This window comes from Paroedura picta, chromosome 4, assembly GCF_049243985.1.
Source record: "Paroedura picta isolate Pp20150507F chromosome 4, Ppicta_v3.0, whole genome shotgun sequence".
NCBI lineage: Eukaryota > Metazoa > Chordata > Lepidosauria > Squamata > Gekkonidae > Paroedura > Paroedura picta.
The window spans coordinates 11,361,842-11,386,026 of NC_135372.1; the positions used below are offsets into that span (position 1 = coordinate 11,361,842).

Below are 24,185 nucleotides of genomic sequence, written 5' to 3' on the forward strand. Positions count from 1 at the left end.
CGCTCGTCCTCAACCCGTAAGCTGAGTTTCAAGCAGCCAAGCTCGAGTTAACTTTAGTTCCATGAGGATGGGGCAGACCAAGCTCCCCCCCCCCCCCCTCCGCCCCGCAACCATGGCAGGGCAGCCTCTGAGACTCACAGCAAATAATCCGGCATCTCTGAGGTGGACGTCGGAACACTGCAGCTGTTGCAGGCTCTGCTCAAATCTGAGAACCAGGAAGAGGGAGGGAAGAAAAGCAATCAACATTTTCCCAAGAGAACTGTTCATATGCCCAGTTGTGAAAGCATCCCACTTTGGAATAAAACGGCCTCTGGGGTCCCAGAGGGCCACTGGACTGCAGTCTTCACTGAGGACTGGCACCTTGAGAGGCACACGATTGGAACACATCGCCAAAGAGGAAATCGGAACGTACAGGAAGCCTGCCCTCAAATCCATCAGAGCACAAACGCTACTGTGGCCTGACACAGCTTGGGCTAAGGGTCCCCCTTTCACATTACGAACAAAGCAATCCCACCTGAAGGGGCCTGAAGTGATGCTGGACTGAGCAGCCATAAGGCAGGGTGGTCTGCAACCCCACACAAGCTCCCCAACCACACACACCAGAGCTGAGGGAGCTCAGAGGCTGCAGAGTCCAGTGACAAAACCCCCCAAGCTTCTTTTCCAGGAGCTGCGTCAAAAGGCTCCAGCAGCCCCTTGCAAGTGCGGCATGGGCAGGGTCTCTGGACACCGCGATCTAGCCACCTACTTACACAGCTCCCCCTCTCCTGCATGCTTTCTGCCCCTGGGAAACCGGAGTGAGCAGTGGGAACCCTGGCTGTTGGGAATGACCTCGTGGGAGGCAAAGTGGGGTGAGATTCCAGGACGGGCCGGACTCAAGCCGGGTGCAGGAAAGCACAGAGCTGCCTCCAGCCCAGCAAGAAGGGGCTGCCTGCCTCTCTCACCTGCAGCACAGGGGCTGCCTGCCTCTCTTGTCGTCACGGGAGGTGGGAGGCTCTTGGTGGGAGACAAGAAGCTGGCAAAGGGCCAGCATGCGGTGGCTGGCACAGAGGCAGTAGTTCCGGGGTCAGACTGCAGGGGAGCATCAGGCCAAAAGTCGCAGTTTGGATGCTGGAGAAGAGCCTCATTTCTGAACTCATTTCCTAAAGGCACCAAAAAGTTTGGTGGGTGCTTTCGATTTGGATTTTAATACCCTTAATGGAAAACCTGGGCTGCATTTTGCCATGAGTTCTCTCATTGCATCACAGGGTTATTTCCCCAGTTCTACAGGCAGCTGCTCAGCCACACGGCTGAGTGGGAGCCCTGAGGAGCCCCTCAGGGCTCCCACTCAGCCGTGTGGCTGAGCAGCGGCCCAGAAACACAGGAAGCCCCACTCGGCAGCCATGGGGAGGCGCAAAAGGTTTTGCCACTCACTGCCCCTGTCCCCGTGCAAGATCACAGGAGTTCACTTCTGATCAGGAGGCGAACTGCTCTGCTGAGGGCGGGGGGGGGGGGGGGGTTATGTGTGGAATGAGAGGGTCCATCCCTGTCCCATGCAGGAGCCAAGGAACACAGGCCTGCAGGCTGGCATCCATTGTGGCATTCAAAGTTTTCCCTACAGTTTTAGCTTTGGGTTGTGGGATTTTTGTGAGGGAGCCGATTTCTCCCATGGGAGCTTTTATAAAGGGGAAGAAGAAGAGCTGGGCTTTTCTACCCCACTTTTCCCTCCCCGAAGGAGTCTCAAAAGCGGCTTATAGTCACCTTCCTTTCCTTTCCCCACAACAACCCTGAGAGGTAGGTAGGGCTGAGAAAGCTCTGAGACAGGCTACTCTGTGACAACAGTTCTAACAGGACTGTGACTAGCCCAAAGTCACCCGGCTGGCTGCACGTGGAGGAGGAGGAGGAGGAGGAGGAGGAGGAGGAGGAGGAGGAGGAGGAGGAGGAGGAGGAGTGGGGAATCAGACCCAGCTCTCCAGATTAGAGGCAGCTGCAAGAGTAAAAGCAGCCCAAGCAAAAAGAAGTAATGCACTTGACTGCCACCTCCTGGCCACACGTGGGAAGCACGCTTTATCTGGCAGAATAGTTAGCGTGGAAGCCCCAAAGGCAGCAAAGTGAATGCTCATGAGAAAAGGCAGGTCAAGCAATGTTTTCAGCGGGACCAACAGAAGCCATCCCAGGCTTCTAAGCCGGCTCCCAAGTTCGCAGGAGATTTCTCGGCAGGGCTGAATGCCGACCAAAGAGAGAAACAGAAACCAAAGAGCTGGCTGGGAGGAACGGTTTCAGCATGTGGCTGCAGCAGAAAAGGACATCTGCTGTGGTCTGGGAAGGGCCTCTCTCAGCCCCTGCCTGTCCGAAGAGAGCACACTGGACCCAAAGGCTTTGCATGAGGCAGGAGGAAGAAGGGCCAAAGCACCTGTGCACAGGGGGGGGGGGGCACTTGGCAAAGCAAGCAGCCTGGGAGGTCGGAGCTGCTTTGCCACTCTGCTTGCTCAGCACCACCCATGCACAGGGGCCTGTCCTCCATTCCAACCTGCACTCTTGCTGGGGGGGGGGGGGCTTTTCATCACAGACTGCCTCTTCCCCCTGCCTTTCTTTGCTTAGCCATTGAGCTAATGGCCTGCCCTCTGTTTGGTGGTTTGTTTCAGGAAGGTTCTAGTAAACGAAATGGACTCCTCTCATACCTCCTAGGCAGAGGTTCCCCAGGAAGATCCCAGAACCCAGTTCTCTAGTTAACAAGGGGCCTGAAGGTTCTAGCGCCGGGGGGGGGGGGTGACCCCAGCAATGACAGGTGCTGAAGCCAGACGCCGTCTGTCTCTATCAATTCAGGATGGTGGAACACTCATGCAGGGCGTGATTTGCACTTCATGGGGATGGTCAGCCAAGGGCAGATTGGCCGCCCCACAAAAAGCTTACGACTTGCCAGCCTGCTGTCAACCAGCCTCCCTTATGAATCTGACCCTTCGCCCATCCAGGGCCATTCTGGTCTACTCAGACTGGCAGCAACTCTCCAGGGTCTCCAGTTGAGAAAGGTCTTTCACGTCAGGTCCCACCTGGCTATTTTACCTGGAGATGCTGAGTAGAAGGCTCTGCCACGGAGCCACAGTCCCTCCCCCTAAAAGACTGCCCAACATTAGGAAACCACTGCTGTATAGCAAAACACAACTCTTGGAAGTCAATCGCAATTCTGGGCCAAGAGGACCTGCTCAAGGAGGCAGCAAATGATACAGACTTGCTTTTCCCTTCTCCTCCTAAAAAGGATTTCCCTTTGCGGCCCATACGAGCTGCGCCCACCTGCCGTGCTTTGCGAGGAACACGTTTTCGCATCGTCCTTTTTAAGAGCACTGCTGGGCGCCTTCCGTCTAGTCTCCTCCTCCTCCTCCTTCCTCTCCCTCTCCCTGTGCTTCTTAGGTTTCTTCTTGGTTTTTGAATGCAGGCCAGAACTGTGCTGGCTCGCCTGGGCATAGTCCGTGGCTGGCTGAGTCGCCACTAGCCTTTCAGCTGGCTCTGGCGTCTCAAAGTCTTTGCCGTTGTGGCTAACGTCGTTGCCGATGTCCGCTAGGGGGTCGTGAGGCCTCGGGGGCTCCAGGAGCGGCAAAAGGGAGCTGGAGCGGATCGAATCCACTGCGGTGGGCAAAGAGGGCTCCTTCTCATTGGTGGAGTTTAGCTTGCCGTTGAAAACGGGCGGAGTCCTTTGGGTAAAGCGAGAAATCCTTGGCTTTTTGTTGGAGAGCGGGTCACTGAATTCTGACGGCTGAGATCGTTTCTGGGGGAAGGCAACAGAAACAAACACTTAGAAGCGCCAAGCAAACATGGGACTGCCTTCCCTGGCCCTTGACCCTTGGAAAAACAAGCTCAGCACGGCCTACTCAAGACTGACAGCGGCTCTCCAGGGTCTTTCCTATCACAACCTGATCCCTTGAGCAGGAGATGGTACTGGAGATTGAGCCAGGGACATCCCGCATGCTGCTCTGCCACACAGCCACAGCCCCTCCCCTACGGAAGCACTGGCTCACAACTGCTTACCCCCCCCCAAAATAATTTTGTTGGGCTTTAGGTACTGCCGGACTCACACTTTGTTCATAGAATCATAGAGTTGGAAGGGACCTCCTGGGTCATCTAGTCTAGTGGTCCCCAACCTTTTTAAGGTTGAGGACCGCCTCTGGGGGTGGTGAAGAGCCGGCGGCCCGGGCACCGTGCATGCGTGTTAGCACCTCCTGGTGGTGAAAATGTGCATGCACAGAACTGCCACGGCATGCACGTTTTCACCACCAGAGGGCTCTAACGCGCATGCGCGGCAGCTCCGCGAATGTGCGTTTGTGCCCACCAGCGGCCACGCCCCCCTCTCACAGCAGAAAACTAGCCGGGCCGCGAGTAAAGCGGCTGCTTCTCTCGCGGCCTGGTGAGCTTCGCTCTGCCGGGGGGGGGGGGGGAGGCAGGCATGATGGCCAGGCACCGAGGCCTTTGCGGCACGGTAGCGGATCGCAGACCGGGGGTTGTCGCGGACCGGGGGTCATCTAGTCCCAGCCCCTGCAATATGTAGGACACTCACAACCCTCTCGCTCATCCACTGTAACCTGCCATCCCTCTGAACCTTCACAGAATCAGCCTCTCAGCCAGATGGCTCTCCAGCCTCTGTTTAAAAACCTCCAAAGATGGAGAACCCACCACCTCCCGAGGAAGCCTGTTCCACTGAGAAACCACTCTAGCTGTCAGGAACTTCTTGTTGGAGAAGTTTAGGCCAGCCTGCCAGCAGTCACCCCAGCCTATGGGAGCCAATCCAACACCAAAGGCCCAAGCAGGAGGGCTGAGCGGCTGCTGCCCAGCCATTCCTCTGAAGCAGGCTCTGAAACCCCAGGGTTTCTCGATGGCCCTGGAAGAATTTCCCAAACGGGTAGGAGTTAATTAATTTCTTATATATATTTTAATATATTTATTTGGTGATATGACCATATATATAATTTGATGTTGATCCACCACCTACTCCTCCCAAATATGGCAGTGAAGGGCCTGGAGGGGGGTGGGAAGGAGAAGGGCCCCGGGTGGGCGTGTCCACAGCTCTGCTTCCCAACCCTATTCTGCACGACCGTGCCACTTCTGGGGCTTCTCAAGGCCTGAAGAATGTTTCAGGGGTTTCTCAATGGTAAAAGAAGTTGAAGAAAGCTGCTTCAAAGAATGCTCCCAGGTTCCCTCTGGTTCCTGCAACAGCCTTACAGGGTGCCTCAGGCCAAGGGGGTGTTTATGTGCCGTGTGCAACTGGCCCAGGGAGCATCAGGTAAGAGTGTGGATCTGAACAGAGGTATTCCCAGTCCGGCACACCCACTGCTGAATCAAGACAGACTGAAACAGGAATTTGTTTCATCCCATGCTGGATTTAACAGGGTTGGATCCCACAGCTGCCCTCTGAGCACCTCTGAGCACAGGGAAAGGGCTGCCATTAGTGGAATGAATGGGCAGGATCCAAAGGACAACCCAGTCCTTTTCCTTCAGCTGCCTCACGCAAAGGGCAACCCAAGGGAAGGGGTTTGCGGTTTACTGGCTGCAGTCTGCTCATACAAGATGGGGGGGGGGGGCAATGGTCGTTCAATTGTGGGAATTGCAGGCTTTTCTCTAGGCATCTGCCTGCCTGCCTGCCTTTCACCTGGAAGAGCTGCTGCTGACAAAGGGCACTCCGAGGGCAGCGGTGTCGGCCCGCTGCAGCACAACTAGATTTGAGCCTGGTAGCATTTTCAAGGCCAACACGGGGAATGAGTTGTTGGGAGTCAAAAACTCCCTGTTGACAAAGTTGCTCTCATTTTATTTATTATATTTATATATACCGCCCTCCCCATAGGCTCAGGGCGGTTTACATAAAAACATATAAACAATACATGAAACAGGCCATAACATATAAATATCCGAACAATAATACCAATAACTGATAATTGTAACAGTGCAACAGTACAAACAATGAACAGTGCAAACGGGCCCAGGGTGTACTGATGGAGTCCTGGGAGGGAGGGAGCGGGGGCCCTGTAGATGTTATTGGTTAAGTCTGATCTCAACCAAATGCCTGGCGGAAGAGCTCCTTTTTGCAGGCCCTGCGGAACTGTTTTAGCTCCGTCAGGGCACTGATCTCCTCCGGAGCTCATTCCACCAGGTGGGGGCCAGGACCGAAAAGGACCTGGTCCTTGATGAGGCCAGGCAGGCATCTTTAGGCCCAGGGACCATTAGCTGGTTGGTAGTGGCGGAGCGTAGAGCTCTTTGAGGAGCATAGGCAGGGAGGCGGTCCCTCTGGTACACTGGGACCCTGACCATGTATGGCCTTGAAGGTAACTACCAAAACCTTTAGCCTGATCTGGAATTCAACTGGCAACCACTGAAGTTGATGGAGAATGAGCTGGATGTGGAACCTCCACGATGTAGCTGTGAGGATCCTGGCCACTGCATTTTGGACCAGTTGTAGTTTCTGGGTCAAGGCTAAGGGCAGGCCTGCATAGAGTGAGTTATAGAAGTCCAGTCTAGAGGTGACTGTTGCATGGGTCACTGTGACCAGATAGGACGCTAGTAGCTTGGCTAATGAGCCTCTTGTGGTGCAGAGTGGTAAGACAGCGACATGCTGTCTGAAGTTCAATCCCAGCAGCCAGCTCAAGGTTGATGACAACCCAGCCTGAACTTCTGCACCAGTTGTGTGAGAGGACGCATGAGGATGTTGAATTGTAACAGTTTGGAGTAGTGGTTAGGAGTGCGGACTTCTAATCTGGCATGCCAGGTTCGATTCTGCGCTCCCCCACATGCAACCAGCTGGGTGACCTTGGGCTCACCACGGCACTGATAGAGCTGTTCTGACCGAGCAGTAATATCAGAGCTCTCTCAGCCTCACCCACCCCACAGGGTGTCTGTTGTGGGGAGAGGAAACGGAAGGTGACTGTAAGCCGCTTTGAGCCTCCTTCGGGTAGGGGAAAGCGGAATATAAGAACCAACTCTTCTTCTTCTGAATAGGATAGGAGAGAGAACTGGTTCTTGTGGAACTCAGTGGTTTGATGTTCTCTCTCCTATTGCAACCCTCTGTTTACGATCCCAGAGGAAGGAGATCAGCCATTGAAGGGCTGTCCCTCTTATTCTGGCATCGATGAGGCGGCGAGCTAGAAGCTCATGATCGACTGTGTCGAACGCTGCTGAGAGGTCTAGTAATATCAGCAGTGCCGACCCGCCTCGGTCCAACTGGCGATGGAGGTCATCTGTCAGGGCGACTAGTGCTGTATTTACCCTATGGCCAAGCCAGAAACCTGACTGGGATGGGTCTAGGACTGAAGCTTCTTCCAGGAATGCCGTTATCCCCTGCACGGCAGACAACTGGAAGGAACTCAAAGGTGGAGCAAATTGAAAATTAGAATAAAATACAATCATCAATAGGCATAAAAACTACAAACAAAAATACAATTAAAAACAAATCCTGATTTACAGCAACCAAAGAAATGCTGCATGTCAGCGGCAAAAGGAAACATGGTCGCCAAAGGAAAGCCGATAAAGGGATGACCATGAAACAACTAAAAGAAGCAGTCAGAGACAGGGACACATGGCAAACACTTTCCTATAGAATCGCCGAGGGTCGGAAACGACTGAACAGGTATCATCATCATCATCATCATCATCATCATCATAGTCCCCAAGAACACCATTCATGGCTACCAATGACCTGATGCATTTCAACCCAGAGGGTCTTCTTGGGTGGCCAAGTAAATAACACACACATACAAAAAATCCCCATTTGGCCTTTAATATTTAATATAATAAAAGCCAGGCAGGTAAGCGTTTTGAGTCAGAATGGTAGTTCTTGGACACAATTTCTGACTGTGAGATCCACATTCTCTGAGAATTCAATTGAGTTGTTTGGGGCTTCACTTTTTATGACTCAACCAGGACCTGCCTGGCCTTTATTATATTCTATATGTCGGATGGATGTTAAAAGAAGCTTTGTGTCTGCATAATTTACTCAAAGGGCAGACCCTTCGGCTGCTGCATCCCCATCCATGAGGGTTGTGTCCCTCCCACACCCTGGCCCCCGCACGTCTCCCCAGCCTTGGGGGTCCCACCACAGCTAATACGGAGCAGCTTACCTGAGGAGGGGAAGTGGAAAAACGTGCAGTACTGTCTTTGGGGGGGCTGAGAGCAGGGTTCTCCAGGGCACAGCTGGCATTCTGTGGCTGACAGAGTCTCCTGAAAGGAGAGGAAGAGTTGGGGGGTCAGATCCAGGGTTTGACAAAGCAACATGCCACATGCCATAGCAACATTATTGGTAAGTTTTAAAAAAAAATTTTTCCTTTACCTGGAAATTACAGCTGGTGCAGAAGGCAGCTACCAGGGTCCTCACTGGGACATTTTAGAGCAGTGGTCCCCAACCTTTTTATCACCGGGGACCGGTAAACTCTTGACAGTTTTACTGAGGCCCAGGGTTGGGGTAGTCTTTTGCTGAGGGACGTCGCCGCTGCCTGAGCCCCTGCTCCACTTGCTTTTCCGCCGGCGCCCCTGACTTTCCGCCGCCTGCTGGGGGGCGCTGCCAGCAGCAGCTGCGCAGTGCCACGCTGAGCGGGAGCCCCAGCCATGGTGGCTGCCGGAGAACACCAAAGGTGAGACGGCGGCAGAGTGGTAGGGCAGCCCCCGAGGCAGTAGCTGGGGAGGAGGACGAGGAGGCGCTGCGGCCCGGTACCGACTGATCTACGGACCGGTACCTGTCCCTGGATCGGGGGTTGGGGACGACTGTTTTAGAGGACCCATATTCGACCAGTGCTAAAGCAGCTGCATTGGTTACTGGTGGCGTTCCAGATAAAGTTGAAAGTTTTGGCTTTGGCCTTTAAGGCCCTTCACTGTCTGGGCCTAACCTACTCGAGGGACTGCTTATCTCCCAATGCCCTGCTTATCTCCCAATGCCCTGCGCAGGGCCCTCTGCTCTGCAGGTATTGATCAACTGAAGTGCACCTGGCCTCAATCAGAGCCTTCTCAGTCTTGGCCCCTTCCTGGTAAAATGAGGACCCTGACAGAGCTATCACAGTTCCGCAGGGCCTGCAAGACAGCTTTTCCACCAGGTGTTTGGTTGAGGCTAGGGCTGGAACATTCTGCCCCCGGCCTTTGACTATTCAGACACCCTACATTGCCTTCTACCTGTGAAGCACAGGGCCTGCTGCAAAGAGAGTGCAGAGTTAGAGGGAAACGTGGTTAATCTTCGCTGCCATCTTGTTGGGCTTTGTGTAACTTTGGGTTTTTTAGAGTTTACATTTTATGCTGTATTTCCTCTAGGAGTGGCAGGCAATAAATCTAAAACTAAATAAATGAAAATAAAATTGTAGTTCAGTTTTGGCTGGGACTCGGGCTGCCTCCCACTGGGGCTCAGACAAAATTCAGTCGCTGTCACTCACTGCGGCTACAAATGGGGACGCTGGCATTAATAGCGCCCATGAGGTCCGCCCAACAAGAGAGGAGCCTGCCTTTCGCGGAGGAAGAGGCTCAGGTGGAAACTTAAGGCAAGGGATAGGGGGAGAGCTGACCACCTGCCTGCTTGCCAAGGCTTTTTCTTGGGGGGGGGGGGGATGAATGTCAGGCATCTTTTTTTGGGGGGTGGGTGGGTGGGATTTGAAGCCTGCAATTTTATTTTCATTTTTAGCTGGGGATGTTTTTAACTACTGTTGCAACCTGTTAGCCATGAACCATACGGAAAGGTGGCATAGAAACACTTACACAATAAACAATAAACAATAAACAATAAATTACTGGGGTTCTGTCCATCTGGGGCCGCCTTTCTCAACTTTATACCATTGAAAACCCCCTGAAATATTCTTCAGGCTCCAAGAGACCCCAGAAGTGACACAATTGTGCAGAATATGGTTTGGAAGCCGAGCTGTATAGATAGCCAGCCAGGACCCCTTCCCCTTCCCACCCCCTCCAGGCCCATCACTGGCCTTCTGGTGGGGGAAGTCAACATGACCATATAGGTTCACATCACCTGATAAATGTTCTAACAACTTTAGCATATACAGAATTAATGCCATTCGGGAAACGCTTCCAGGAATCCCAGAGTTACATGAAAGCCTTGGTCTAGGGGAATAATGGACTTCATGGGCCCAAGGTCTGGGTCCACCTCCTTCCAGTTACTGGGAGGAGGGGATTAGAAGAAACGCTGGAAAGTCATTGGGACCATTTCAGGTCCTCAAGTGACAGGAAAGCCGTGCAGCTCTCCCCTGAGCTTTCCTGCAGTCCATTGTAATTTTCCATTCCGCTCTTGATTTGGCACGGAGAATGTTTGCATTGGTTACAAGATCACTGGAGGCTCCACCAGTTACTGGGAGGCCATGCATTATGGGGGTGCCGGTGCCACCCCCTTTTCCCCATCCTTTTCTGGGAAGGGATGGGGAGGTATCTGCAAACAAGGAACCCAAATATGTGCCTGAATTCATATTTGGCATGAATCGATTTTGGCCTGAATCGGTTTAGTCAGATCCAAAAAGAATCATTGAATTACCAATAAATGGTTCAGATTTAATCCTAGAACAACTTCAGCTCCTTGACAACATCCATCTGTTTGCAGGTGGGCTCTTCCCTGGAAGTGTGGCTCCCCCTGAGCAGGAGAATGCTCAGTTCCCCCGCAGAGGCAGAAGACATCTTGGGGTGCTTTCATCCCTCGGTTCAGGGAGGCAGGCTCACTTTTTTCCCCTTCCCGTTTCCTGTGTGGGTGTGTCTCTTGGCTCCGGCTTTCTACTTTTTGATCTTTTTCTTCTCTTTTCTCCAAACTTTACTTTTACCAACCTTCCTCCTCTTCCTCTTTAATCCACATTGGTCCTCAATATCTACCTTCACGGAGCACTACAAAGTCAACCTCTTTAGCTCTGAAGATGCCTCCTTTGGCAGAGCAGTTCTTGAAGAAGTCATTTCCTAAGCAACTTCCCACCATAGGCACACTGCTCGGGAAGGTCCCAAGATGTCTTCCGCCTCTGCGGAGAATGAACATTAGTCTTAGCTGTGAAGGGTCTTTCTCCCCAGAGAAATAGGAAGACATCTTCATCCCTCCCTAGGAGTTGCTAACTGTTCCTTCCACTTCTCTATGGTTATAAGTTTGTTTATCATTGTTAAGCCTGTGAGCAATTTGCTCTTTTTTACTTAAGTTTTCAGACTCCTCTTCCATCTAGTTCTTTCTTGTTGAGTATATTAGAGGCTAGATCTGTTCCACTGATGATGTGGGTCCTATGGGCGGAATCCTCAGTGTTGCTCTGGAAGTCTTGAACTGGAGCAGAAAGGCACGCCCACACAGGAAATGGGGGGTGGGAGGAAGTGAGCCTGCCTCCCTGAACCAAGGTATGAAAATACTCCAGGATATCTTCTTATACCTATGGGGAGAAGGACCCCTCACAGATAAGATGAATATTCGGTCCTCGCAGCTTGGATCTGTTCTGCTCCCCTTTTGGCTGAAGGGAAAGAAAGGCTCCCCCGCCCACACCTGTTTCATTTCCCTTTCTGGGAACAGTTCCCTCCGCTGGGAAGCCTGGCTGGCACAGAGACGAGACGCTGTTGGTTTAAACAGGAGTCTGAAATGCCCGGCGTTTGCTTTGGCGCTGGTGGAACCTCCAGTGATCTTGTAACCAATGCAAACATTCTCCATGCCAAATCAGAGCGGAATGGAAAATTACAATGGACTGCAGGAAAGCTCAGGGGAGGCTGTGCCTGGGGAGAGCTGCAGCACCTCAAACCATCATGCAGAAGAGGAGGCATTTCATGTCTCCCTTGCACTCATTTGGGCAAATGAACCCCCTGAACACAGACCCAAACAAGCTCCAGCAAGGGAGGAGCAGGGCTGTGCCCCCAAAATGTGCAGCTCCTGGTAGCCCAAGGGTCAGGTGGAGATTAGGTAAAGGGAGTCAAGCTGTGGAATTCCAGTCAGAGTCTTGGGAGGCAGTCCTTGTCATCTGACACCCAGACTGTCAACTGATGAAATTTGCACGCTGCCCTCTAGATGCTACCCATGTTTCCAAGCATGTATTTAAACCGACAAAACTAGAACCTTGTTTCATTTAAACTTAAGAGAAAACCAACAGAGGCCCTCAGGAAGCTCAGCCCCAATGCCATACTGCATGTGTGTGGGGAGGTTGTGGGCCAGAAAGGAGCCAGAGCAGCAGGTTTATCTACACACCTGAAACTTACACAGAAGGCCAGGCCGTGTGAACTGGCAAGGGCTCTCCAGACTAGGCCAGAGAGGCTCTCCTGCATATGGAACTGGCACTCCACTGCTGAGCTGCCAGAAGGAAGAAACTGCTCTGGACTTCTGCTCAGTTGCCTGAAGCTGCCACATACCTAGTCAGATGGCTGGTCTCACTCACTCTGCCTGGCAGCACTTCTCCAAGGCAAAGCACGTGCTCTAACCACCGAGCCTGCCTTCTCCTCAGTGACCCAAATGCACCTCCCAGGGAAATCCGGGACAAGCGTCTTTAGCAACAAGCATTTCAACAGGTAGAAGAACCCCATGCCTCGAGTCTGGCCTTGCCATGCTAATTGTCCTCTCCCCACCAATAGCAGTCCTTCAAGGACAAGACTAGAACAAGGGGAACTGCGTCATAAGAACATCAGGACAGCCCTGCTGGATCAGACCACTGAGGGTCCATCCAGTCCCTCTGGATGGCCAACAACAGGGCAGTGACGCCAAGGCCTTCCCTTGATGTTGCCTCTCAGCACTGGGATGCCATAGATCATAGAATCATAGAATTGGAAGCGACCTCCTGGGTCATCTAGTCCAACCCCCTGTACTATGCAGGACACTCACATCCCAATCGCTCACCCAATGTCACCTGCCACCCCCTTGAGCCTTCACAGAATCAGCCTCTCCATCAGATGGCTATCTAGCCTCTGTTTAAAAATTTCCAAAGATGGAGAACCCACCACCTCCCGAGGAAGACTGTTCCACTGAGAAACCGCTCTGTCAGGAACTTCTTCCGGAAGTTTAGATGGACTTTCTTTTGAATGAAATGACTGCCTCTGAGTGCAGTTTGCAACCTGTAAAGTTTGCAGACTGTAAAGGGGGGGTTGGAGGGATGAGTGGGAAGAGCAGAAGAGTTGATTTTATACTCTGCTTTTCACTACTCAAAGGAGTCTCCAAGTGGCTTACCTTTCCTCTCCCCACAATAGACACCCTGTGAAGGAGGTGAGGCTGAGAGAGCTCTGAGAAAACTCCCCCTCACTGGCAGTCTTCAAGCAAAGGTTGGATACACACTTTTCTTGGATGCTTTGGGCTGATCCTGCGTTGAGCAGGGGGTTGGATTAGATGGCCTGTATGGCCCTTTCCAACTCTGATTCTGTGATTCTAGGCTCCCTTTAGCCCCCATGACTTAGTAGCCACCGACAGACCTCCATCTAATCATCTTTCAAAGACTGTGGCCATCATTATGTCCTTTGCAGGGTCAGAAGATTCAATTTTGGAATGCCATCCTCCATGCCGAGCACACCAGCTTGCAGGCAGGATGGCATACAGCAGAAAACGAGCCTGTTTTGTCTTTACATGTCGAGCCAGAATCCATCAGAGCATCTCTTGCCCACATGACCACAATGCTCTGGGCAGGACTCCAGTTCAGGCTCCCTCAGAATCCTGTTACTCCCAGTAACGAATCTTAGAGGCTCCTGAGAACATAAAACAACCCGGAGGCCCCAATCTTGAGTCAGACACCAGATCTAATACTGGAAAAGGAACCTTTTTTTTAGTAGCTGCTGGTCTCCTTCTGAATACCCAGGCCAGTCTTTCTGCACTTCTTTGTAGAGGCAATCCTTCAGGGTACACGTTCCATCTCTAGTGCTCACGTTTGCAACCTGTAAAGGGGGGGTTGGGGGTTGGAGGGATGAGCGGGAAGAGCAGAAGAGTTGATTTTATACCCTGCTTTTCACTACTCAAAGGAGTCTCCAAGTGGCTTTCCTTTCCTCTCCCCACAATAGACGCCCTGTGAAGGAGGTGAGGCTGAGAGAGCTATGAGAAAACTATGACTGACCCCAAGTCACTCAGAATGCTGCTTGTGGAGGAGTGGGGAATCACACTCTGTTCTCCAGACGACAGGCCACCAGTCTTAACAACAACACTACACTGCTGAGAAATGTTTACATGCTCTGGAAGGAAGTTTTGAAGAAGAAGAAGAAGAGTTGGTTCTTATATGCCGCTTTTCCCTACCTGAAGGAGGCTCAAAGCGGCTTACAATCACCTTCCCTTCCTCTCCCCACAACAGACACCCTGTGGGGTGGGTGAGGCTGAGAGAGCGCTGATATCACTGCCCGGTTAGAACAGTTTTATCAGTGCCGTGGCGAGCCCAAGGTCACCCAGCTGGTTCCATATGTGGGAGCGCAGAATCGAACCTGGCATGCCAGATTAGAAGTCCGCACTCCTAACCACTACACCAAACTGGCTGGCCAGATTTACTGTAGGTGTCCATCAATAGCACAGGGGAGAATAATTCACAGGGCAGTACAGATTTTACGTCTCTGGGGAGACGACCATCCTGTGCAGAATCTGGGATCATGAAAAATACACGGCTAGCATTTTTGTTAAAAAGCAAATGGAGAGAGACATTCCAGACACGCCTCCCCTTCCCACACACATCTTAGGAAAAGGGAGCAAGCACTGCTAAAGATGGAACCAGGGAGTTTGGGAAAGGCTTTGGGGTTGATATGGGTGTGAGAATTGGGGGTTGATGCCAGATGGAGAAAGGGGCATATAGTGCTCAGAGTCAGAGATCCAAAGCTGGGCCACATATGTTATCTCGACTTCCTCTGGCTTAGGTGAGGGTCGCATCCTGCTGCCTTGAGCAATTCCAAGCTCCTCATCCCGTTTCCCAGTACTACCAATAGTGAGACGCTTTGCAGAACAATACTCAAGGAGAACACAAAAGCAGCATTACAGGTATTCAGAGGCACGCTGCTGTTGCATGTGGAGGCTCCATTAAAACTGGTGTATCAAAGGCTGACCAGCAAAAGTCCTTTGGAGGCCACCTCTTGGCTGCAGGGGCAGGGAAAGGGTGTGTGAGTGTTAGAGCAGTGGTCCCCAACCTTTTTATCATCGGGGACCGGTCAACGCTTGACAATTTTACTGAGGCCGGGGTGGTGGTGGTGGTGGTGGTAGTTTTTTGCCGAGGGAAGTCGCCGCTGCCACCTGAGTCCCTGCTCCACTTGCTTTCCCGCCAGCGCCCCTGACTTCCCACCACCCACTGGGGGGCGCTGTCAGCAGCAGCTGCGCAGTGCCACACCTAGGGGGAGCCCCAGCCATAGTGGGGAGAGAGCACCAAAGGTGAGCCAGAAGCAGAGTGGAAGGGCAGCCCCCGAGGCAGCAGCCGGGAAGGAGGACCAGGAGGAGCTGCAGCCCAGTACCGACTGATCCACGGACTGGGGATTGGGGACCCCTGTGTTAGAGGATGGACCAAGGACAGACTTACCTGCTGCAAGAGGCTGTCCAGGGCATCCTTGTCCTGCTGAGTAAGGCCGTCTTTCTGCAGCCTCAGGATCAGCTCCGGCTTCTTATAGGGCTTCAGGGCCAGCAAATGCACCAGCCGGTCTCTGAAGGGTCGCTGAGATACCACGTTGTTGCTTTTCTTGATGGCGCTGGCGAGGTTGATGGGTGTTGGCCGTTTCCGCGAGGGCACCGTGTCAGATGCTCCTGGTGCGGGTTTACGCATCTGGACCTTCTTGCCTAGGGGTGAGGAGGGAGGGACAGTGAGGATTGAAAACTCGTGGCCAAAAGCAGGACCAAAAGAAGAAAAGCATGGAGCTGGGTGGCTCCTGTTCAAGTCCAGCAGCAAACGGAGAAGGAAAACAAACTCCATATCTGACTCTTTACCCCACCCTTCCTCCAAGGATCTTAGGGATTGTGAGTTGGGTTAGGCTGAGAAAGGCCAGCTGGCTCAGTCAGCTTCACGTCCAAGTGGGGATCTGAATCTAAATGGAAGAAGCACATTGCCACATGCTCCTATTAACTCCCCCCCCAGGTCTCTCCAAACCTGGCTTCCCTCTACAGCAGGCTTTCTCAACAGCACTGGAAGGGTTTCCCAAATGGGTGGGAGTTAATTAATTTTTAATATATTTTTTAAATGTGTTAAACAGTTATAGGGTGAAAAGACCATATATGGCCATGTCAATCCACCCACCTCTCCCTGAATGGCCACTGATGGGCCTGGAGGGGGTGGGAAGGGGAGGGAGGCCTGGGGGGCGTGTCCACAGCTCTGCTTCCCAATCATATTCTGCATCATTGTGCCACTTCTGGCGTTTCTCAATGGTAAAGAAGTTGAGAAAGCCTCCCATACAGCATTGTGCCTGAGGATTGACAGCGTGACTGAAGAGCAGGGCTATCAGGATCAACCGCATCAGACTTTACCCAGAACTGCAACAGGGAGATTTCCTCTTAGTTCCTCCCTCTTCATGCAGGCCCATTTACGTCTGTGCAAGATCCAGCTCCAGCAGGAGAGGGGCACTGATGGTTCTCCAAGAAAACAAGAAACTCGGGTGCTGTTTTGTGGTGTGACAAAGCCTTAGTACCGCCTCCCTTGTCTTGACAACTCAGAAGGAGCGGGCAAGGTTTGCCGGACCCTCGATAAGAGAAAGGACGCCTCCGTGCCCAGCTCGGCCAGCTGCCAACAGCCAAGAGAGCGTCAGAAGGCATGACCAGGTGCCAGTGGCGAGCAGGTGGCAAGGGGAGTTTCCAGAGGTCTGTTCACACCTCCTGACTCAAAAGCAGCCAAGAATGTATTCCTTTAACACATTACAACACCCACAGGAATCTTGGAGCTCACACACATTGCCCATCAAGTGCTCCAGAAAGTAAACGAGGCCCTCAACCTTTCTTTTCCCCCATAAGGGGATTAGGGGGGGGGGGGTGGTTCTGTCTGGCTTGACCTTCGGCAGCAGACATTTTGGGAAGCTGCTTGACATCCCCTCTCAAAATTCCAAAGATGTTCACAGTCTCAAAAAGGTTGTTGACCCCAATTACCAAAGGCCACTTAACAGCACAAAATCTCAATCCAGTGGAACCTTTACGATCAACTAAAGTTTAATTCTGGGTATAAGCACACACCCAGAATAAAACTGTGTTGGTCTAAAAGGTGCCACTGGACTCCCAACTCTCTTCTGTTTCTTCTGACCAACATTAATCTGCTTTAACTGCGTGTTCGGGCGGGGGGGGGGGAGTGTGGATGCAAGAGCTGCTCAGTTGCTCTGCTACTCTCCCCAGCAGGGTGCAAGACCAGGCGCTTCTTCCTTCCCCAGGCGGAAGTGCTGGCTGACTCCACATGATGAGTCAGGGATAACTGGGTAATCTGCAAACCACCCGTGGGGGGTGGGGAAGAACTATCTCTAGCTGCTCATTACGCTTTGCAGAAGGCAGCCTGGACAAAGAACTAGGAAGCACACCCAGAAGGGTCCGTGGAGCAGGAAATTTGGCCCCCAGCATAGGATTATCTGGTCCACTGGTCTTCACATGGAGTGGATTTTCCTTGCACACCGCCAGGTCTCAACTAAGCAACGCTATTCAGAAGAGTACCAAACAAAGATCCGCCACGGGATGCTGCCAAGAGGCACAAGGATCAGCCTATGGGTTTGCGTTACCCTTTATGCTCCCCTGTGATCAAGTGCTCAAAATCCCACTCCATCTCCCGACAAGGAAAAAAAAATATTTTCTCCCCACTGTGTGGCAAAAAAGAGATTGAGCAAAGAGGAAGAATGAGGATTCTGAGGAAGCAGCAGGTGGAAAATGAGTTAAGGAGCCCCATCCCGTCCCCCAAAGGTTCTAGGACTGCTCGGCAGAAAGCCAATGAACCTCAGGCAAGAAGTGTGGCCATTACTGGCACTTAAACAGCCCTTTCAATAAACCTTTCATTTCAAAAACAAACCCAGGGTAGGTACACATGTGCTTGCCTTGTGTGGATTGCACAACAGCTGTACAACAGCCACAGACTGGAGTCCAGGAATACCTTAGAGCAGAACTCTGGCTCTCCAGATATCCATGGATTATAATTCCCATGAGCCCCTGCCCGCACATTCTGGGGAACTGTAGTTCATGGAAATCTCAAGAGCCACAGTTTGGCCACCCCTGCCCTAGAGACCCACAAGATTTGGGGAGGCTTGAAGAAGAGTTGGTTCTTACATGCTGCTATTCTCTACCCAAAGGAGTCTCAAAACAGCTGACAGTCGCCTTCCCTTTCCTTTCCCCACAACAGACACCCTGTGAGGTGGGTGAGGCTGAAAGAGCCCTGATATCACTGCTGGGTCAGAACAGCCTTATCAGTGCTGTGGGGAGGCCAAGGTCACCCAGCTGGCTGCATGTGGGGGAAGTGCAGAATCAAACCTGGCTCACCAGATTAGAAGTCTGTACTGCTAACCAGTACACCAAACTGGCTTTTGAGCTATCTGACAAGCTCTGAGTTTCAAAAGTCCCCAAAGTCTGGTTGGTCCCCAAGGAGCTACCGGACTGCAATCTATAGCCGTTCTGCCACAGGCCAACACACAGCTAAACAAGTACTATGTTTCTTGGAAGAGAGAGGCCCAGAGTCTCAGCATACAAGCTTGTATCAGGCTCTGAACATACCTGCAAGCAGGTGGATAGATATTAAAAGCTGTAGGCTCACCAAGCAGCCCCCTCCCCTTCGTGCTCCTGTTCACCTTCCTCTTATAAAGCTCTCTGTGCAAGAGCAGACCTTCGATGCTACGAAGTTGGCAGATATTTTTTAAAAATACAGGAGAGGAAGTGCTGTGCAACCTGGCAGGAATGTGCAAGGAGGGGGGAGGGTCCTTTGTGTAACAAGCTTGCTTGAGAGACAACTTGGAGTTGTGGTTAGGAGCACTGACTTCTAATGGGGGGCGGGGCGGGTTTGATTCCCAGCTCCTCCTTCACATGCAGCCAGCTGGGTGGCCTTGGCTTTGCCACAGCACGAATAAAGCTGTTCTGACTGGACATTAAGATCAGGGCTCTCTCAGCCTCCCCTCCCTCACAGGGTGTCTGTTGTGGGGAAAGGAAAAGGAAGGTGACTGTAAGCCACTTTGAGACTCCTTAAGGTACAGAAAAGCAGGATAGACAAACCAATTCTTCCTCTTCCTCTTCCTCTTCCCCTCCCCCTCCTCCTTCTCCTTCTTCTCCTTCTTCTTCAAAAAGTCCTGTTCAGAACTTTCCTGATGACACATGCTCCAACCGACATGTGCCCTAAATACCATCTTGCCAAAAGTGCATCTTCCCAGTTTAATTGTCGACTTCCCCTTGAAAGCACCTCTCTCTGGTCGCCCTAATAAGGACACCACAGTACATGAGTCCCTCTCGACAGTGGACTCCACTTGTAAACTGCATCATTCTGCTCCCACCCGCTAAAAGCGGGAGCTTCAGACAGGATATTCTCCCATTATTCAGAAATCTACGCGAAAGGCAACTTTTAAAGTTCCCGAGCATCCTGCCCTCCGGAAGGTGGCTCGGAATGTGCTGTCCAGAGCTGACACGCTGTGCCCCTTCCCCTCACCTACCGACGTAGCGGCCTCCGGGCTTGATAACGATGGCACTCCTGCTCCGCGTCTCCTCCTCCGCCAGGGCCATGCTCTGCTTGGCCTTCTGGTAAGAATCATCAGTGGCACAGATGGTGATTTTGTCCTGGATGCTGCCCAGACAATCCAGCTGGATGTCCCCGTCACTGTGGAACAAAGCAAGAAAACTAAAATGACCAGCAAGAAAACCGGCAGAAGGAGCTGCTCTCAGGGAGAGGGGGATGCAGCATAGATGTATCGGCACATCCAGAACGTAAGAGCTGTCCTGCTGGATCACGGCCAAGGCATGCCTGGCCCAGCAGCGTGAGGCCAGCCAGGGGCAGAGGCCAACACATTCCCAGGCAGCTGGCTCTCAGGGGCCTCATCTTCAGAAACAGCAGCTGAGGAGCAAGCCCCACTCACCTGGACACATACTGCTGGATGCAGTCAAAGCTCCCCTGGGGGCTGTCCTTGCCAATATGGGAGAGATAAAACGAGAAGGTCCGGGCTTCCGTTGGAGAATCTGGCCTGGGTATTGAGATGTGCTGTTGGGAGAGGAGGACTGCTTAGGGGAAACCGCAGGGCTCCAACTTTTAGCACAGCAAAGAAAAAACAAAGCAAGAGACATAAGGAGCGATCCAGACCATTCATGGCCAGGAGGAGAAGATGCCCAACACCATCTAGCCTGGTACTGCCTGGCACTGCCTGGCAGCTGCCTCACCCAGTTCTCAGGCAAGAAGAAAAAAGGCCTTTTCCAACCACTTGCAGATGTCTGGACTGATCTGGGAAACTTCTACATGCCCAGAATGTGCAGGGCCACTGAGACAGCCCTCCACCCTCCCATTGGCTGCAGAGGAGAGGACGCGCGGTAATGGGTTTAAACTACAAGAACAACGATATAGGCTAGATATCAGGAAAAGATTTTTCACAGTCAGAGTAGTTCAGCAGTGGAATAGGCTGCCTAAGGAGGTGGTGAGCTCCCCCTCACTGGCAGTCTTCAAGCAAAGGTTGGATACACACTTTTCTTGGGTGCTTTAGGATGCTTAGGGCTTATCCTACGTTAAGCAGGGGGTTGGACTAGATGGCCTGTATGGCCCCTTCCAACTCTATGATTCTACTTCATGTGTCCCTGCTGAATGCCTGAACTGTTTCCTTGCAGCAGGATTGTCCTCACAGCCCTTTCTGCTAAGCTCAGATGAATGATGGGGCCAGGCTCCTGCCTGAAGTCACTTCGGGGGCAAACTTTAGTGCTCCCCAGTGTAAAAACATCTCCCACTGGGGGGAAGGCTATGCTGAGTCCTGGCCCGTGACAAGCTGGCTCCAAATGCACAAGGAGGGTCCCTGCAAACACAGCCTGCAGTGCTAGGGCAAGCAGTTCAAGTGCACAGGGCCCCTGAGCCCTCCCTTCCGCCTTCGTGTGGATAAAAAATGAGATCTGGCACTTTTGTAGAATTTCTTTGGCACTGTCTCCAAGGAAACGCCAGCAAAGCAGGAAAGGGTCACGCTGTGTGGCTGCAAGTCCCCCATTAACATGTCCGTTAAGACAGGCTCCTTTCAGTACTGGAGCGGATCTGACCAAGAACTCCTCAGGATTATTTTTAAACAGACACTTGAGGGCCTCTTGGCTGCCTGGCTGAGATGTGTGTGTGTGTGTGTGTGTGTGTGGGGGGGGATCCCCCAGTTGCTGCTGCTGCTGCTTATATGCAACCACCTCTGAAAAACAGACCAAGGCCACAGCTGCAACTTTTGCCTTTCTTACAGGCCATTGTTTCGGGGGGGGGGGGAATAGGTGACCCCGCGGAGATTAAAAAAAAATGTTCAGTTTCGAGCAGCTGGTGAGGAGAAGCCACCTCAGAGCAAGAGAGTAACTGGCCTTGCTTCCTGGAGGAGATTCATCTCTGAACTAGAATGGAAAAGATCTGCATCTCAGGGCCAGGGCTCCTCAGCTGGCCTTTCCCCATCCCCCAGCACACCTGTGCTTCTGCTGTAAGCCCCCAGCCTTGGCTAGGGCCACTGTCCTGGCTTCAGGAACACAGAGGCAACAGCTCACCTGGCAGACTTCCAGAAGAGAGACACAAAGCACACTGGGCCCTTGGCATCTTAGAGTGGAAAGAAGCCACACAGGCCATCCAGTCCTACCCTCCAGCTCAGTGCAGGGTCAGTCTCAAGAACCCAGGATCATTCTCTGTCCAGCCACTGCTTGAAGACGGCCAGTGAGGGGGAGCTCCCCGCCTCCTGAGGCAGCACATTCCACTGCTGAATTAGACTCAGAGAACCCTAGAGTGGGAAGGGGCCATCCAGTCCAATCCACTGCTCAATGCAGGATCAGCCTCAAGCATCTAGAATAAGGACGTCGAGTTGCTGCATAAATAATGCCAGTGAGGGGGAAGCTCCCCACCTCCTGAGGCAGCCCATTCCTCTGCTGAACTACTCTGAAAATTTATTTCCTGATATCTAGCAGATATCATTCTCCAACTAGTTTAAACCCATTACTTTGGATCTAGCCTCTGTTGCCAAAACAAACCGCTCCCTGTCCTCCTCTAAGTGGATTCAAATACGAAGAAGAAGAAGAGTTGGTTCTTATATGCCTCTTTTCCTTACCCGAAGGAGGCTCAAAGCAGCTTATAGTTTCCCTTTCCTCTCCCCACAACAGACACCCTGTGGGGTGGATGAGGCTGAGAGAGCCCTGATATCACTGCTCGGTCAGAACAGCTCTATCAGTGCCGTGGCGAGCCCAAGGTCACCCAGCTGGTTGCATGTGGGGGAGCGCAGAATTGAACCCGGCATGCCAGATTAGAAGTCCGCACTCCTAACCACTACACCAAGCTGGTTCTCTCTAAAGATGGCAATCATGTCCTCTCTCTTCTCCAGGCTGAACATTCTCAAGTCCCTTAGCCTTTCCTTCAAGGGCTTGGTCCCCAGGCCCTGGATCATATTTGTTGCCCTCCTCTGATCCCTCCCAATTTTGTCTATATCCAGTTTGAAGTGAGACCTCCAGAAGTGCACACAGGACTCCAGGTGGGGTCTGGCCAATGCAGTATACAGTGGGCTATGACATCTTGTGATTTGTATTCGATGTTTCTGTTGATACAACCCAAGACTGCATTTGCCTTCTTTACCACCACATCCCACTGTCTGTTCATATTTAGCTTACAGACCACAAGTACCCCAAGATCTTCATCACACACACTCCTACCCACAAGTGTATCTCTCATGCAGTATGCATATTTCTCATTTTGTGACTCAGATGTAGAACTCTACACTTCTCCTTATTGAACTGCATGTGGTTCTCATTGGCCCACTTTTCCAGAGTGTTCAGAACTCATTGAAATCTTTCTCTATCTTCTAGGGTGTTCGCTACTCCTCCCAATGTGGTGTCATCCACAAATTTAATGAGTAGCCGCCATAACCTCTCATCCAGATCATTGATTAAAAGGCTGAAAAGTACTGGACCCAGTAGAGAGCTCTGTGGCACCCGCTGATGATCTCCTCCCACTCGGATAAGATACCACTGACAACCACTCCTTGGGTGCGGTTCCGAAAATCCAGTCTGTGGTCCTCCAGTTCACCCATCAGAACATCATGGGGAATCTTGTCCAAAGTCTTTACTGAGATCCAGGTAAAATCCAGGAAGCGCTAAACTGAGGCAAAATAGCACCTCCAAGTTTATGCTAAGACCTGGTATGCAATCTAGGGCTGGGGTGTTCCGGAAAAGACAGATACTTATTTTTTATGGGGCCTGTCCACTGCAAAATCCAGACCCAAGGGGTCAGAGGACACTCTCTATGGGCACAAGGCCCTAAGTTCAGTCCCTGACATCTCACGTCCAAAGGGGATCAATGTGCTGTGTTCAGGAAGCGCCCTTTCCTGGCCAGAGCCCCTGCAGACGCCACAACTGCTGGAGCAGGACCTACTGAAGACAGTGTGCAAACAGCGCCTCTGAGGCTTCCCACCCAAGGGGCTGAGGAATCCAGCTCAGTCCCCCTCACATTCAGCCCCAGGATAAACTTCCTGCTCCTGAGACAGCTGCTCAGTGGGACGTTGCTCAATTAAACGCTGCAGAAAGCTCCAGTGGCCCACATTTATCAGAGGCCCTGTGTGTGGAAATGGGATGATACATTTTGGCTCTGCGCCAGTTGGCAGCCCTCACTTCAGGGGACCTTTGTCAGAAGGACCCCCCTAGAGGGCCGCAGCCAATCAGAAGAGAGAAAGCCCAAGGCAGCTGGTGTTTCCTGGCAGGGGCTCTGCTGCACCCTTTGGCTCTGCCATCTACCAGTCCACGGATTGGAAGGGGCAGCAAGGGTTGGAGAGCCACAGCCACAAAGAGACCGCCTATCTCAGCCCCCTCTCCTCCCCAGACCACCAGGCAGTGCATCTTGCGTTCATTTAGCCCACAGCACCAATAGCCCATGCTCTCAGCCCAAGGGGGTAAACCAATGAAAGCACCAGGTGAAAAACTCAAATGACCTGCAGCAACACCAGAGCCATAAGCAGTGAGGACTGATCAGCCAGCGGGCAGAAGCTGCTCAAAGCTCACCGGCCACAGAGTGCATGGCCAGAGAGGTCTGCACAGGGCACAAAGAACTTTTCAGATTTGCCCCGGACAAAATCACAAGGAGCGGACTGCAGAATGGAGGGCTCACAGTGGGAAAGACCCCACCTTCCTACAGAAGTCAAGCAGGCTCAGAGCCGTCCCTCCCAGAGGCTTCGACTGACTCAGCCTC

General features: G+C 52.3%; 1 protein-coding gene across 1 annotated transcript in view; it reads right to left on the minus strand.

Moving 5' to 3' along the window:
* Window positions 1-24,185, minus strand: part of ELL (elongation factor for RNA polymerase II) — a 51,466-nt gene that overhangs the window by 8,019 nt on the left and 19,262 nt on the right. The window contains exons 3-9 of the mRNA XM_077331892.1: window positions 19,885-20,006; window positions 19,465-19,628; window positions 15,402-15,655; window positions 13,679-13,794; window positions 8,073-8,172; window positions 3,268-3,739; window positions 139-205 (exon numbers count right to left, since the gene is read on the minus strand). Of these exons, the coding sequence (XP_077188007.1) occupies window positions 139-205; window positions 3,268-3,739; window positions 8,073-8,172; window positions 13,679-13,794; window positions 15,402-15,655; window positions 19,465-19,628; window positions 19,885-20,006 (1,295 nt within the window). The remainder of the gene's footprint in view (window positions 1-138; window positions 206-3,267; window positions 3,740-8,072; window positions 8,173-13,678; window positions 13,795-15,401; window positions 15,656-19,464; window positions 19,629-19,884; window positions 20,007-24,185) is intronic.